General features: G+C 39.5%; 1 protein-coding gene across 5 annotated transcripts in view; it reads left to right on the top strand.

Moving 5' to 3' along the window:
- Positions 1-14,552, top strand: part of Arhgef9 (Cdc42 guanine nucleotide exchange factor 9) — a 156,039-nt gene that overhangs the window by 102,818 nt on the left and 38,669 nt on the right. For all 5 annotated transcript variants that reach the window (XM_060375143.1, XM_021661660.2, XM_021661659.2 and 2 more), the window contains exon 5: positions 12,396-12,628. In XM_060375143.1, coding sequence (XP_060231126.1) covers positions 12,396-12,628 — 233 coding nt within the window. The remainder of the gene's footprint in view (positions 1-12,395; positions 12,629-14,552) is intronic.

The following is a 14,552-nucleotide window of genomic DNA, read 5'->3' as shown; positions in this document are numbered from 1 at the left end:
AACACAAGGAAATCATGAAATTTATAGGCAAATGAATGGAACTTGAAAAGATCATCATGAGTGAGGTAACCCAGAACCAGAAAGACACACATAGTCTATACTCGCTTATAAGTAGATATTAGCCATATAATACAGGAAACCCATAGTAAAATTCACAGACCTAAAGAAGGTAAATAACAAGCATGCTCCTAGATGCTTAATTCCCATTCAGAAGGGCAAATAGAACAGACATCAAAAGCGGTTGAAGAGCGTGGGAGCAGGAGGAAGCCTATCATAAATGTCCTCTGAAAGACTCCACCCAGCAGGGGATTGAAGCAGATGCAGAGATTCCCAGCCAAACTTTGGATAGAGTACTGGGAGTCTTACGGAAGAGTTGGGGGAACAGAAAGATCTGGAGCAGATAGTAGCTCCACAAGGAGACCAATAGAGACAACAAATCTGGGCCCAAGGGAACCTGCAGAGACCGATGCTCCAAACAAAGACCATGCATGGAGAGTACCTAGACCCCCTGCTCAGATGTAGCCTATAAGCACCTCAGTCTCTATGTGGGTTCCCTAGTAAGGGGACCAGGGACTGTTTCTGACAGGAACTCTATTGCCAGCTCTTTTGATCATTTCCTTCTGGTGGGGCAGTTTGCCCAGGCCACAGAGGAAGAGGATGCAAGCAGTCCTGATGAGACTATCAAGGCTAAGGTCAATGGGCTGAGGGGGAGAGCTCCACGTTTTGTGGACTAGGGAAGGGAAATTGGGATGAAGATGGAGGGAGGGTGGGACTGGGAGGAGACAAGGGAGGGGACTACAATAGGGATATAAAATTAATAATATATAGACATGTATTATATATATGTATATATATATGATATTCAGGGTCTTTAGCATTTATGGAAATGCATCTCAAAACAGCCCTGGGATTTTTACCTTACTCCAGTCAGAATGGCAGAGATCAACAAAACTATTGACAACAAATGCTGAAGGAAATGTCTAGAAAAGAGAACCCTCATTCATTGTTGATGGGATTGAAAACTGGTCCAGCCACTTTGGTAATCAACATTCCTTCATGGTTTCTGCCTCAGTTCTTGCCTGCAGAATCCTGCTTTGAGTTCCTGCCTTTACTTTCCTCAGTATTAGAGGACTGTAAGAAGAGTGTCCTAAGATGAAGTAAATCCTTTTCTTCCCAAGTTGCTTTTTGGTCATGATGTTTATCACAGCCATAGAAACCATAACTAAGGCAGGGTATATATGTTTAAAATTGTAATGTCCTCTTCTTGTACCATTGTGAACATACAGTCTTAGTCAAATAGCAATCATGCACCCTTTAAATGCCAATTTAGAAAATTAGGAAACTCATTACTGCACGCCCCAAGATATTGATTGAGTACTGTGGTCATAAGTGGATAAAAAAAATGAGAATGAGACTAGTGAATATTATTGGGTTGATATATTAAATGTGAAGGAGATGAATGTAAAAAGAATGGGACAATAGTCAAGACAAAGGAGATGAAGCATTTTGAATTAAAGGTAGAATGAAAAGATAGGAGGAAAAGAATGCAGTCAGATGGCATAAAACATTCCTGGTTCTCAAGAACCAGAGACATAGAAATCTCACAGACTAATCTCACCCTGTATTTTATGAAAACTTAATAAAGGTAAAAGATAAAAATACAGGGAATAAAAAGGGAAGGAAAAGAAGAGGAGAATGGAACAAAAATATGAGGGAGGAAGGAAGAGAGAGAAACAGAGGAGAGGGAAGATTTAGAAAGAGAGGAGGGCAAGTGAGAGAAGAAGAGAGGGAGAGAGGAAAAGGGGAAAAATAGTGAAAGTTTGAGGAAGAGGGGAAAAAGGAGAAATGAAGAAAGGGAGAGGGAACAGGGGGAACAGAGATGGCCTGATAAATTGGTATTAAGTACTTGATAAAGGAGGAATAAATGCAAAGGAGACAAGTCTGAATAGTCTCTTCTCTGTTTCCTTCCTCCAGTCTCAACTCACACTGTTCCATTCTAGGCTTCCAGATTCCAGTCATACCCTTGAGTAGTCCATTGTGAGCTCAAATCACAGATGTTGGTCTTGTTAGTGAAGAGTTCTTCGTGGATTGAGTCACAATGGTGTCATCTTTCTGAATGGTCTTTCAGTAGGCAATTTGACAGTAGTAACCCTCCTCTGAACAGTCCTTTCTTGTGTTTGGCTCACAGCTTGGATTCTGTATCCATGCTTTCATTTAGGCTCTGTTTCTGACCATATTTCTACATTGCTGAGGAGAGGCAGGAGGATCATGAATTCAAGATCAATTTAGGCTATATATTAAGACCTAATTAGCAGGCAAAAGCAGGTGGATCTCTGTGAGTCTGAGGCCGGCCGGCCTGGTCTACAAAGGGAGTCCAGGACAACCAAGGCTATTCAGAGAAACCGTGTCTCATAAAATCAAACCAAACAAACATAAGCCTGATTGTTAATGTATTCTATTTTTCAATTGATTTATTTTAAATACTCAAGATTGCATCCCCCAAACACCAAGTACTTGCTGACTTCTTCTGAACAACATCTAGTCTTAAAAAAACACCAGTAACTCTAACCAAGCCAAGGCAAAGGGAACAGACAACATAATTTACTGCACATTGAATTTTTGCTTTCCAAATAAAATACAGCAGTGCCAATTTCCCAGGTATGTCACTGAATATCAGGATGGGATGAATCCCATATTATGACCCATGATAGGTGCAGAGAAAAAATTTTTTTTTCATGTTTCCATCTAATCCTCAAAGATGTTTTTGCCTCAATTCTATGTTCATCTGCCTCTTGGCAGGAGTTATTTCTATGTCTGATCCAGGCTTTAAAACACGGAGTCTAAGAAATCTTTTGATCTTTATCAAAGCTTCCCTCTGTGTAATGTGCTTCTTTTGTTTTTCTGCTTTTAGAATTCTTTGATTTTTGTGTAATCTTTTGGTGAACACTAGTTTTGTTATGTTAGAGATCACTAAGCTTCTTGAAATACATATTTGTATTTTATTCCCAGATGTGGAAAGTTTCCAGCCACCATTTCTTTAAATGAGTTTTTTTTTTCTTTTTTCTTTCTTCTTCTGGAACTTAAGTTTTGCAAATATTATCTATCTTTATTGTATACTATAAACATATTTTCTTTTTCTCATCTGGGTAGTTTTGGGTGATCTGTTGTTGAACTCATTTACTCATTTTTTGCTTGATCTTATCCTCCTTTTAGACTTTATTTTAGTTCAGTAAATGTAGTCTGTGTTTCCCAAGTATTTTATCTGTTTATTTGTGTTTATTAAAATCTCCAACTTTTCATTTTGATTTTGTACTCTGTTCTGATTTTGTGAGTTGTTTATACTTGTTAATTCACTTGACTTTTTTCAAAGAATTATTTTGGATTCTTTCTCAATTTGTAGATTTCCATTGGTGGTTATTTACAATTTATTGTGTTCCTTTGGTGGGGTGTTTTACAAAGGTTTTTTGAGATCTATATAGTCTTGAAAAGAGGACTGTGCTTTTTGTTTTGTTTTGTTTTGTTTTGTTTTGTTTTGTTTTTTTCAATGCAGTTTATTCAGGAACCTTGAACAATCTTCTGACCCTGGGGAAAGCCAGCCCACAGCTTAAAATAGCCTCTGGGTAGCCAACCCCAGCGTGCCTCGTGGGCAATGCAGATAGGTCCACATACATGGAAGCAAGCCAGATCCTCAGCCTTAGCCAAATGTAGAGTTGTTTGTGACAGAGAGCACTCACCATCGGGTAGGTGGAAGGCGGAAACCAGCTCCATCTTTAAGGCGCGGCATTATGCAGCTCTCTACAGTTCCCGCTTTTTGTTTTAGACGCATCAGGCAAGAGTAGAGGTCTGATCTCTGTGCTTTTTAAGGAACATTTCCTTTATCGAGATTTTGTGGACTGCTTTGATAAGGAAAAACCTCCCTCTATTTGCGATACTGGGGAGAGGCAAGATAGGATGCATTTGGGCAGTAAATGCAGTGTCACAATGAATCATGTCTGAGATGATGCAGTGGTTCCAACCATGTCTGGGTGAGAGTAAGTTGTTAGTTCAGGAAACGATATTGGCAGCAGTAAGAGCTGTGGAAGGTGCACAGCGGCATTGATAACTGTTAGGTCCTTCCTTATCTATACAACTGTGTCTGTCAGCTGGCTATCACTGGTGGAAGACAATGCTAGTGGTGTACTAAAAAGGCCATTTTTAGACATGTGTCTGGTGGCAGAGACAAACTGGTTTCTTTTTCAAAGTCACAAGACCTTGGATGAGTGACAATAAGTTAAGTCAGTGGGAGTTGCATTTGTTATGAGAGCTTGGTTGTACAGGGACCCATGCATGGTAGTTATTCCAAGTCACTGAGACAAAGCATCCAAGGAAGAAGTAGCTAAAATAGCTATAGGAAATAAAGGTGGTAGTTTAGGAAACGATGAAATGTGAAATCTGGGTCGTTGGGCTGGGATGTTTTAAGTAGGAGCAGATCAGACAAAACAGACAGCTGGAAGTATATTATTGAGGTATCGTGTATGAATATTACTTGTCATTTCTAGGAGACAAAATATTACAGAAGACTCCCGGATCCTCTAGCACTTACAATCATTCTACCACTTATTCAGAGATGCATATACATGCTGGGGCTGTGCTCCACAAGATCACTTTATCTCTGCATTGTGACCTACCTATTGTGGTTTTCTGTTTCATAAAACCTCAAGGAATTGTATTATTTGATATTTACCATTTCAGCATGTTGTTTTTATATAGTTATGCATCTATTTATATATGGAACAATAATAATAATATTTAGGCCACTAATTTAATTGGGAGGGACATGTGGATAATGGAGAGAAGGGGCAAGGAAAGACTTGGAGAGAGGACATGGAAGGGAAGATGTGATGCAGTTATATTTTAATTTAAAATATTTAAGCTTGGTGTGGTGGCACATAACTTTAATTCCAGCACTTGAGAGACAGGTATTTGTGTACATGGTAAACAATAAGGTCTTACGATCCACAACTAGGAGATAATCAAGGACCTCAGAAATATCCTATAATGTTTAAGCAGTATCTTGGATAACCCTGACAAACAACTCACAAGAGGGGCTTCTCATGCCTGGTGTTGAGGGTTTTGTTAGATGCTCTATGAAAGGAGAATTGCCAGCCAAGATAGATTTTCATTTAAATTGTATATGTGTTCATAGACCAACATATATTATAGGTATTTTAGATAGATAGATAATAGTATGATTTATTAGGACATTTTTAGGCATCCTTAATGTTGTTTCAATCTTTTCATTCTTCTGTAATTATATACCTTCTCCTTCCATAATTAAAGCCTCCTGTTTCTCCCAGTTCCCCTTCATATCTTTTGTGCCCTACTATTCCGGTTTCTATTGCTCCTTCCTGCCTCCATGCCATTCCATTTTTACTTTCCCGATTTCTGTTGTTTCTCAAAGTTATGTACTCACATCTGAAGATACGGAGCTGGGAACCACATCTGAAAGAGACCATATACTGTTTGTCTTTCTCTATCCAGATTACCTCATTCAATATTATCTTTTCTCCTTCCATCCATTTACTTGCAAATTTTATGACTTCATTTTTCCTTACAGTTGAGTAATATTCCATAATGTGTGTATATCACCTTTATGTTATCCATTTGTCAGTGAAGAACTTTTAGGTTATTTCCACTTCCTAGCTGTCATGAATAGAGCACCAATGAGCATGGCAGAGCAAGTATCTGTGGAGTAAAAAGTCCAGACCTTTAGGCATATGACAGAGTGGTAAAACTGAGTCATAAGGTAGATTTAATTTTAGTATTTTGAAGTTTCTCCACACATATTTCCAGAGTGGCTGGGCAAGTTTGAAATAGCATCAACAGTGAATGCAGGTTCCCTTTTTTCCATATCCCCTCTAGCATTTCTTCTTGGCCAGTTTGGTAGTAAGATAAAATCTCAGAGTGGTTTTTATTTCATTTCCCTAAATGTTAGGTACAATGAACATTTAGAAAATATTTCTTATTTATTTAGTTAGTTAGTTATTCTTTTGAGAACTCTGTTCGGATACCAGGCTCATTTTTTGAATGGGTCATTTTCCCCCCAAATCTTTATTTTTTTAGCTCTTTATATATTCTAGATATTAACTCTTTATAAGAGGTATAAACTGGGAAAGATTCTCTTCTATTCTGTGGGCCTCCTCTTCAGTCAGAATGTTTCTTTTTTAAAAAAATTTAAGTTGATTTTTTTCTTTAGTTGCACAGGAGCTTTTTAGTTTTATGAGGTCCCCTTTCTCAATTATAGTCTTAATTCTTGGGCAAATGTAATTCTATTCCTATACCTATATATCATTTAAGGAATGGCTTATGTTTTCTTCTAGCTGTTTCAATGCTTTGGGTTTCACATTTAAGTCTTTGATCTGTGTGGAATGAGTTTTTGTACAGGGTCCTACATACAGGTCTAATTTCATTATTTTACATGTAGATGACCAGTTTTCATAACACCATTTGTTGAAGATGATTTCTTTACTTAAGCTTATGTTTTTGATATTTTTGTACAATATTAAATGGCTATAATTGCGTGTATTCATCTTTGCATCTTTAATTTTGTTTCATTGGTCTCTACATGTCTGCTTTGGTGCCTATACTATATCAGTGTGTTTTGTTGTTGTTTGTTTGTTTTCACTCTGCTGTTTAATTCTTTTTTTTTCTAGTTTTTAAAATTTTATTTAAATTTACTTTAAATCCCAAGGGTGTTCCTCCCTCCTCTCCTCCCAATTCCCTCACCTTCCTCCTTCCCCTCTCCATTTCCCTTTAACCCCAGAAAAGGGGAGAGGCCTTCACCCCCATCAGCCCTCCTAAGCACATTAAGTCACATCAGGACAGAGCATATCCTCATCCACTGAGGCCAGGCAAGGCAGCTCTGCCAGGGGTAAGTTATCCAAAAGCAGGCAATATAGTCCATGTTAAAAACAGCCCTCCCCCACTCTCCAGGTGGCCCACATGCAGACCAAGCCACCCATGAACCACATATGTGCAAGGGCTTAGGTCCAGATCATGCATGCTCCTTAGTTGATGTCTCAGTCTCTGTAAGCCCCCATGGGTCTAGAGAGTTGTCTCTGTTGGTCTTCTTGTGAATTCCTGTCCCTCTCAGGTCCTTCCATCTTTCCCCCAACACTTCCACAAGACCCCCAGATCTCCGCCCCATGCCTGGCTGCAAGTCCCAGCATCTGTCTCAATCCACTGCTGACTGGAGCCTCCCAGATGATGATCATGCTAGGCTCCTGTCTGCAAACATAGCAAAACATCATTAATAGATTCAGGGGATGGCTCTCTACTGTGGGGTGTGTCTCAGGTTCGGCCAATCATTGGTTGGGCATTCACTCAATCTCTGTTTCCTCTTTATTCTGCACTTCTTGTAGAAGGGGTAAACTTTGGGTCAAAGGTTTTGTAGGTGGGTTATTGTTCCCCTTCTTCCACTAGGAGGTGGTCACTTCAGTCTCCTTGTACCCACCGTTAAAAGTATCAGCTACATACATAAAAGTATGTAAAAAAGTATGTAAAAGATAACTAGGAAGCACTATTCCTAGTTATCTGAGAAAGCGCCAGATTGATTTCCAAAGGAGTTGTACAAGTTTACATGCCCACCAGCAATGGAGGAGGGTTCCCCTTTCTCCACAACCTCTCTAGCATGTATTATCACTTGAGTTTTTCATCTTAGCCATTCTGATGTGTGTAAGATGAAATCTCAGGGTCATTTTGATTTGTATTTCCCTGATGAGTAAGGATATTGAGCATTTCTTTAAGTGTTTCTCTGCCATTCAGTATTCTTCTATTGAGAGTTCTGTTTAGCTCTGCACCCCATTTTTTAAATGGATTACCTGATTTGTTGATGTTTAACTTCTTGAGTTCTTTATATATTCTGAATATTAGCCCTCTGTCAGATATAGGGTTGGTGAAGATCCTTTCCCAGTCTGAGGGCTGTCGTTTTGTTTTGACAACAGTGTCTTTTGCTTTACAGAAAATTTTCAGCTTCATGAATCCCATTTATTGATTGTTGATGTTAGAGCCTGTGCTGTTGGTGTTCTGTTCAGGAAGTTGTCTCCTGTGCCAATGAGCTCAAGGCTCTTCCCCACTTTTTCTTCTAACAGGTTTAGTGTATCTGGTTTTAGATTAAGGTCTTTGATCCACCCAGACATTAGTTTTGTACAGGGTGATAAGTGTAGATCTATTTGCATTCATAATAGCCAGAATCTGGAAACAACCCAAATGTCCTTCAATTGAGGAATGGATACAGAAATTGTGGTACATTTACACAATGGAATACTACTCAGTAATTTAAAACAAGGACCTTAATCAATGACATTTGGAGGCAAATGGTGGGAACTAGAAAAGATCATCCTGAATGAGCTTTCCCAGAAGCAGAAAGACACACATAGTATATACTCACTTGTAAGTCTATATTCGACATATAATATAGGATAATCATACTAAAATCTGTACACCTAAAGAAGGTTAGCAAGAAGGTGGACCCTGGATAAGATGCTCAATCTTTATTCAGAAAGGCAAATGGGATAGACCTCAGAAGAAGGTGAAAATAAAGAACAAAACAGGAGCCTAGAACAGAGGGCCTTTGTAAGACTCTACCCAGCAGGGTATTACATTGGATGCTGAGACTTATAGCCAAACTTTGGGCAGAGTGCAGAGAATTTTATGAAAGAAGGGGGAGAGAGAGGGAGATAGAAAGACCTGGAAGGGTCTGGAGTTCCACAAGTAGAACAACAGAACCAAGAAATCTGGGCCTAGGGGTCTATTCTGAGAAAGATAACCCAACCAAGGACCATTCATGGAGATAACCTGGACCCCCTACACAGAGGTAGCCCTTGGCAATTCAGTCTCCAAATGGGCTCCCTAACAAGGGGAGCAGGGACTGTCTCTGACATAAACTCAGTGACCTGCTCTTTGATCACTTCCCCCTGAAGTGGGAGCAGCCTGACCAGGCCACAGAGGAAGACTATGAAAGACAGTCCTGATGAGACTTTATAGGCTAGGGTGGGATGGAAGGGGAGGAGGTACTCCTATCATTGGACTGGGGAAGGGTCATGGGAGGAGATGAGGGAGGGAGGACAGGATTGGGAGGGGATAAGGGTAGGGCTACAGCTGGGATACAAATTGACTAAACTGTAATAAATAAAAGATTATATTAAAAATGTCTCAAGTAGAGTCACACCCATATCCTCCCAGGTGCTACCCTGTTGCAGGCCTCTAGCTTGTCAAAGAGATACCCCTGTCAGTTTCTCTTCTTGTTCCCAGCCCTCTCACCTCCCACCCCCCTACTCCCCACATCTGATCCCTACTGTTGTTTCCCTCCCGATTCCATCTCCTGCCCAGTTCCCTCTTTTCACCCACTTCTGCTGTCTATTTTATTTCCCCTTCTGAGTGACATTTGATACCCTCCTTTGGGTCCTCCTTGTTGTTTAGCTTCTTCATGACTATAGATTTTAATATATTTATCCTATATTATGCCGCTAATATCCACTTATAAGTGAGTATATACCTACCATGTGTATCTTTCTAGGTCTGGGTTACTGCAGTTAGGATGATCTTTTCTAGTTCCATCCATTTACTTAAAAATTTTCATGATTTCTTTATTTTTAATAACTGAATAGTATTCCATTGTGTAAAAATACCACCATTTCTGTATCCATTCTTTGGTTGAAGAACATCTAGGTTGCTCCCGGTTTCTGGCTATTACAAATAAAGCCACTATGAATTCTGGCTAAGATGCTCAATCCCCATTCAGAAAGGCAAAGAGGATGGACATAGGAGAAGGGAGAAAACAGGGAATAGGACAGGAGCCTGCCACTGATGTCCTCTGAAAGGCTATACCCAGCAGGGTAAAGAGGTAGATGCTGAGACTCATCGCCAAACTTTGGGCAGAGTACAGGTAATCTTAAGAAAGAAGTGAGAGATAGTAAGACCTGGAGAGGACAGGAGCTCCACAAGGACAGCAACAGATCCTAAAAGTCTGGGCACAGGGGTCTTTTCTGAAACTGATACTCCAGCCAAGGACCACTCATGGAGATGGCCTGGAACCCCTGCACGGGGGTAGCCTATGGCAGTTCAGTGTCCAAGTGGCCTCCATAGCAATGGGGACAGGGACTGTCTCTGACATGAACTGATTGGCCTGATCTTTGATCAGCTCCCCCTGAGGGGGAGCAGCCTTACCAGGCCACAGAAGAAGACAATGCAGCCACTCCTGAGGAGACCTGATAGACTAGGGTCAGAGGGAAAGGGAGGAGGACCTTATCAGTGGACTGGGAGAGGGACATGGGTGGAGAAGAGGGAGGGTGGGAACGGGAGGGGGGAGGGAGGGAGGTACACGGGGGATACAAAGTGAATAAACTGTAATTAATAAAAATAAATAATAAAAAGAAAAGAAAAAAATAAAAAATATTTAAGAAGGACTGGCTGTAGATCTTCTTTGAATGTCTAGTCTATTATCTCTGTGAATCCATCTGGCTCTGGCTTTTTATTTCTATTTCAATCTTCTTTGTTATGTACCTGTTTAGATCATTGACCTCTTCTTGGTTTCATTTCGGTTTAATCTAGAAATTCAAGTGTCTCTTTTAGGTTTTCCAACTTAATAGAATTTGAGTTTTAAAAATATTCCCTTATATTATTCTGAATTTCTTTGGTGTCTGTTGTAAAGTTTTCCTATTTTACTATCATTTTGTTAATTTAGCTCATTGCCTTTTAGTTTTTTTAAATTATTTTTTATTAATTAAAGTTTATTCAATTTGTATCCCAACTGTAGCCCCCTCCCTTGTCCCCTCCCAATCCCACCCTTCCTCCCTGTTCTCTACCCATGCCCTCCCCCAGTCCACTGATAGGAGAGGTCCTCCTCCCTTTCCATCTGATCCTACTCTATCAGGTCTCAGCAGGACTGCCTGCATTGTCTTCTTCTGTTGCCTGGTAAGGCTGCACCCTCCTCAGGAGGAAGTAATCAAAGAGGCAGCCACTGAGTTCATGTCAGAGACAGTCGCTGTTCCCTGGTAAGGCTGCACCCTCCTCAGGAGGAAGTAATCAAAGAGCCAGCCACTGAGTTCATGTCAGAGACAGTCGCTGTTCCCATTACTAGGGAAACCACTTGGACATTAAGCATCCATGTGCTACATCTGTGCAGGGGTTCTAGGTTATCTCCATGAATGGTCCTTGGTTGGACTATCAATCTCAGAAAAGATCCCTGTGCCCAGTTTCTTTTTTTTTTTTTTTTTTTCTCCTTGTGGAGCTCCTATCCCCTCCAGGTCTTTCTTTCTATCTACCCCTTATTTATTTCATGAGATTCCCTGAACTCTCCCCAAAGTTTGGCTATGAGCCTCAGCATCTGCTTTGATATCCTCATGGGTAGAGACTTTCAGAGGCCCTTGGTGGTAGGCTCCTGTCCTGTTCCCTGTCCTCTCCTGCTTCTAATTTCAATCTTGTTTGTTTTGAATGAGGATTAAGCATCTTCCCTAGGGTCCTTTTTATTGTTTAGCTTCTTTGGGATTTTAGTATGTTAATCCTCTATTATATAGCTAGTATCCACTTATAAGTGAGTATATACCATGTGTGTCTTTCTGCTTCTGGGTGACCTCACTTAGTATGAACTTTCCTAGTCCCATCCATTTTTTCTGCAACTTTCATGATTTTCTTGTTTTTACTTGCTGAGTAGTAGTCCATTGTGTAAATATACCACAATTTCTGTATCCATTCTTTGGTTGAGGGACGTCTAGGTTGTTTCCAGTTCCTGTCTATTAAGAATAAAGCTGCTATGAACATGGTTGAGAAATGTCTTTGTTGTATGATTGAGCATCTTTCAGATATATGCCCAGGAGTGGTATCAAACTCAAGAAGTTAAACACCAAAAAACCAAGTAATCCAACTAAAAAATGGGTACAGTTGAGCATATTTCGGACATATGCCTGGGAGTGGTGTAGCTGGAACTTGAGGTATCACTATTATTCCTAATTGTCTAAGAAAGTGCCAGATTGATTTCCAAAGTGGTTGTACAAGTCTATATTCCCATCAGCAATGGAGGAAGGTTCCTCTTTCTCCACATCCTCTCCAGCATGTGTTGTCACTTGAGTTTTTTATCTTAGCCATTCTGATGGGTATAAGGTGAAATCTCAGGGTCATTTTGATTTGCATTTCCCTGATTACTAAGGACGATGAGAATCTTTAAGTGTTTCTCTGCTATTTGATATTCCTCTATTGAGAGTTCTGTTTAGCTCTGTACTCCATTTTTTTAATTTGTATTACTTGGTTTGTTCTATAAAAGAGGTTCATTTGTACATATGAACAAGATCTGCCTTTCTATTATTTCAAGACTTCTGTGGGGTCTCTGAGCCTTTATTTTTCTCTTCTTTTCTCCACAGCAAGACGGATTCTGGATATACTCTGAATATTGTAACAACCACCTGGATGCCTGCATGGAACTCTCCAAGCTGATGAAGGACAGCCGCTATCAACACTTTTTTGAGGCCTGCCGCCTCTTGCAGCAGATGATTGACATTGCCATTGATGGTTTTCTTTTGACTCCAGTACAGAAGATCTGCAAATACCCTTTACAGTTGGCTGAGCTCCTTAAGTATACTGCCCAAGACCACAGGTAAGACGTTTATGGACATAAAAGTAAATATCTTTTCAATTTGGCCTTTTTTCTTCCTGAGCTATGGCGACTATCTGTAAAGTAAGATATGTTCCTGCCTACTGTTACAAGACCCTTGTGAATAGAGTGAGGGTATACTCTAGAAAGTTGCTTATAATGTTATAAATTAGCAGGCACACAAAGTCACACACATGACCATTATTATATAATATATACCCTACCTTCATGGACTGCATCTTACAGCTTGACTTTTAATATTAGGCTCAGCCTCACTTATCAAACCTGACATAGTAAGTGCTCAACCATTTGTCCCATTCTGTTTGAAAAACTCAGATGTCCTGATAATATTCTTCCCAACTAGTACTAATCCTACTTTTTTTCAACAAAGCTAATTCCCTTGTTTGTTTACTTACCTTTTCTACCCACTTTTACCCCACCTACTGTACATTTTATATAGACTTAGAATATAGCTGAGCGAAAACAGATTGAGACTTTCCCTGAAAGTTTTTATTTCTTTAGTTTTTAATCCCCCCTCCCTCCCTCCCTCCCTCCCTCCCTCCCTCCCTCCCTCCCTCCCTCCCTCCCTCCCTTCCTTTCCTCTTCCTCCTTATCTGCCTCCTCCTTCTTTGAAACTGTATTTTTCTGCCCAGACTGCAACTCATTATGTAGATAGACTAAGCTGGCTGCAACAAATCATTCTGAGTGCTAGGATTAAAGGCATGTGCCCTCACACTCCACAGTTCTTAAATATTTTCAAGGAAACTAACTTAACAAGGGCTATGGACACTGTCTCTTCGAGTGGAAATAATGAATTTCATCTCTTACCAATATTATATATGTTAAAAATAATCCCCACTGATAGTGGTGGTTTACAGTAAACTAGCCCCAGTTTTTCACGTATCTTAACCTCACAGCTTAGATACTCAGAATATTTCTAGCTTGTCTTTATTTGGTATACAATTCCTGACTTTGGACTTGTTGGTTCAACTATTAGCATTTATTTTATAATAAGCATTTTAAGAAGAAAGAAGTTCTTCAATAAGTTCCTTAGCTTTCATCCTGACACAGTTTAAAATAAAATATAATTACTTCATTTTCCTGCTCCATCTCCTCCCCCCCACCCTTCTCATGTCTTTTCCCCTGCTCTCACTTGGCCCCTTCTTCTTTAATAATTGTTTTTATGGATATAAATGAATACAACCTGCTGAGTCCATTCTGTGTTGCCTAAATACATGTTTCTAGGGCTGATTGCTTGATATTGGATAAATAATTTGGAGGCTTATCCCTTCATTATCTATTTCTAATGATAAAGGCTTAATGATCACAGATTATTTGGCAATTTCTATATTAACTTCAAATATTAGCCTTCTATAACTTAACTGACAGATACTTGGTCTCATGACTCTGGGAGAGTAAAAAGGTTACAACTACAAGATATTTTTAGCTTTATTGAGAGAAGGTATAAACATTGAGCTGTAATGAACCTTATTTCCTTCTTGGGTCATTCTGTCTATATCAAATGGCTGGAATCTTACTTTCAGTCTGCCTTTCATAATAGTATTCAATTAGAAATCAGGTCAGACAAGCAGACAAAATTGTGTAGAATGATATGACTCTCAAAACATAATTTGTCAAATGTTTCCAGAACCTGGGATGTAGGTTATATTTCCGGATGAAGAATTCTGTATGAGGCATCCTGTATTATATCTGCCACTAGAAATGTATTATTTGAAGTAAATATACAAATAACACGGGTTAAGTGGAAAACAAAAAAAAAAATATGTGTTACTGCATTTATTTATTAAACCCCTCAATAAATTCTGCCAAGATTTTGCCCATTTTCTGGATGAAAAAAAAATGAATTAAGTGCTAGTGACACTTGCTAAAGTCAACACTGCTAGTTAGTAATAAAATTGGATGTGAA

This window comes from Meriones unguiculatus, chromosome X (assembly GCF_030254825.1).
Source record: "Meriones unguiculatus strain TT.TT164.6M chromosome X, Bangor_MerUng_6.1, whole genome shotgun sequence".
NCBI classification, from domain to species: Eukaryota; Metazoa; Chordata; class Mammalia; order Rodentia; family Muridae; genus Meriones; species Meriones unguiculatus.
Note: the sequence above shows the minus strand (reverse complement) of the source record. Positions and strands in the feature narration are given on the sequence as shown.